The sequence below is a fragment of the Eubalaena glacialis genome, chromosome X, assembly GCF_028564815.1.
Source record: "Eubalaena glacialis isolate mEubGla1 chromosome X, mEubGla1.1.hap2.+ XY, whole genome shotgun sequence".
NCBI classification, from domain to species: Eukaryota; Metazoa; Chordata; class Mammalia; order Artiodactyla; family Balaenidae; genus Eubalaena; species Eubalaena glacialis.
Window position 1 is genome coordinate 28,434,400 of NC_083736.1, and position 2,506 is coordinate 28,436,905.

Here is a 2,506-nt window from a genome sequence, read left to right on the forward strand (position 1 = left end):
GTGTCCCCTGCATTGGCAGGCAGATTCTCAACCACTGCGCCACCAGGGAAGCCCTACATGTAATATTTTATACGACAGCCAATTTCTCATTATATCAAAGATTATCAATATGAACTAAAATGCACGATTGTGGCTCCCTGTCAGTTCTGAAATATATCCATAGTGATAAGAGACTAAGGACTAGTAAAATGGGGGGAAAGATGGTTTGACTATTGAGTGTTTGCTAGTGGGTATGTCACAGACACAACAGTGAAAATATAAGAGATAGAGGTACCAATACGTGTTGTGTCTATATTAGCCTGATGAGCTATAGAGAGATTTAAAGAAATGAAGATTGTAAACTCCAGGAAACAGTCAAGTTAAACTAGTAGATTCAAGCAATGAGGTCTCGGTATACAACCCTAATTCTGTATCTATCTTCTCAGCTACTGTGCCTCACCCTAGTCTGACCTCGGCCAAGGTCATATGGTTTAATAACTTACATGTGTTTAGTGCTTTTAAACTTTTAAACCCTTTCACATCTATTTAAGCCATCTGATCCTCACAACAACCCTGTGAGGTAGGCAGGTTGCCCCCTTTTAACAGCCAAGGAAAATGGTGTTGAGAGGTAAACTAAATTGTCGCACATCAGTGATGAAACCAGGGCTAACTAGCTCTCTGGACTTGGCTGATTCCGTTGTCTACTAGCCTACCTCTCACGTTTCTGAAAGGTCTTTCAACTAGTGGGGACGCTTGGGAGAAGCAAGTATATTCCTACCCTTCTGCACATTAATGGTCCATCCACTCTTCTTCTGAGGACACGGAAAAGGAGCCAGGGTACCAGAAGGCAGCTTTTGGACCCGGGCCTCTGCCAGAGTAGGAAATACACCCTTGTGTGATCAGCTCCTAACTTTTGGTGTTTGAAATTAACCTCTGAAGCAACTTTTCGAGCCCTAGCTGAAAAGCACCGGTTGCCTCTTCCACTGCTGTGGCCGAGCGTCTGACCGCGACCACAGCATCCCTGCGCAGCTCATTGACGGGGTCCTGCTGAGCGCTGACCTCCTCGCCAATGGCAATCAGCCGGTCCAATTTTTCTTCCTCCCGCTTTGAAAGTTCTCGTGCCAATGTCCTGTTTTCTGCCAACTCGGCTGCGATAGTCCTGGCCACTGACCGCCTTCTTCGCCTCGCCCACCTGGGAGGGGGCTCACTGGTCAAAGGCCCATCCCCACCAGAAACAAAAGGAACTCTGGAGGAGGAGACTGGAGGCCGCTGTGCCGAGGCCACCCCGGGAGTGTTTTGGCCGGAGCTGGTGCAGGGGCTGGGCTCACCAGACACTCCCAGTCTGGTCATGGGGCTGCTCTGACAGGGAGCAGCTGCACCTCTGAAAAGGTGGTGGGAGCTGCTGTAGCTGGGGGTCCCTTGAGAGCTCCCTGCACCCGAGGATTCATCCCAGGAGTCCTCAAGGTCGCTGGTTTCTCGCATCTGGTCACTGATCCTCAGGTGACAATCCTCATCTGATTCCTTAACTGTTTTCAAGATAGGCTGGTGATCTGCTGCCTGAGTCCTTTCTGCTCCCAGAATGCTGGTTCCCTCTTCCCCTGGGATGTCAGGGGCCGCCAAGTTCTGATCACAGCGCTGGGACCAAGCAGCCCATTAAGTTGTCTGCGTCAGTCACTATCTGATTTCGGAGAAGGTGATCCAACGTATCTATAAAAGGGACAGTGTGGTGGATCACCCATACTTGTGGCGTGGGCCACATACGCCTTTAAATATAATGCCTTCAGGACCTTGAACTTGGAGCGGCACTGACGCTCGGTGCGGCGGAAGCCTTCCTGCTGCATCCGCTTAGACGCAGTCTGGTAGACATCTGCATTGTGATGCACGGTCTGGAGGCGCTGAATATACTCTGCCTCACCTAGTATGGAGAGAAGCGTCCGTGTCTCCTGTCTGGACCACCGGATGCCCGCACTGCGATTGGAAGTGGCCGTAGCGGACTGGGAAGGAAGGCCAGCTGGAGGAGGCTCCTGGGCAGCAAGGTGCCGATCTGAAGGTGTGGGGAGGCTCTGTGTGCTCCGGTCTATCTCCAGGAGCCAGCCGATTCTTCCCTCTCAGGGCTAATTGCTGAGAAGCCAGGTCCAAGGACCGCATTTCTGGCTTCTGCCAAGGATCTGCTTTCCTTTCATCACTGGATTTGAAATATTCCTTATTCCACTTGTTTTGCTGCCAATCCAACAACCTCTTCACTTTCTGAGTAAGCAACAACAGCTGGAGTGGCTCTGTCACCTGCACCACTGGCATCCACATCAGCCCGGCCATCCTTACAGACGGATGTGCAGGTGAACCACGCTGGCCGCCGTGAAGCGGCAGAGACGGCGGCAGCAGTAACGAGTGGTCTCCCCTCTGCAACAGCGCCCGGCCGCAGAACCCAGAGCCTTAATTTTTGAGACTGGTTTGGGAAACTGTAATTACATTAGCGACATCCAAGTGTTATCAACACTGAGCAATTCCTCTCATCTCAACTCAGCAG

General features: G+C 51.4%; 1 protein-coding gene across 1 annotated transcript; it reads right to left on the minus strand.

Moving 5' to 3' along the window:
- Positions 1-885: 885 nt before the first annotated feature.
- On the minus strand, positions 886-2,127 carry LOC133082565 (myb/SANT-like DNA-binding domain-containing protein 7). The gene is given in 3 exon segments (XM_061179195.1): positions 886-1,630; positions 1,632-1,672; positions 2,101-2,127. Coding segments are annotated over 3 exon segments (813 nt in total).
- Positions 2,128-2,506: the final 379 nt, after the last annotated feature.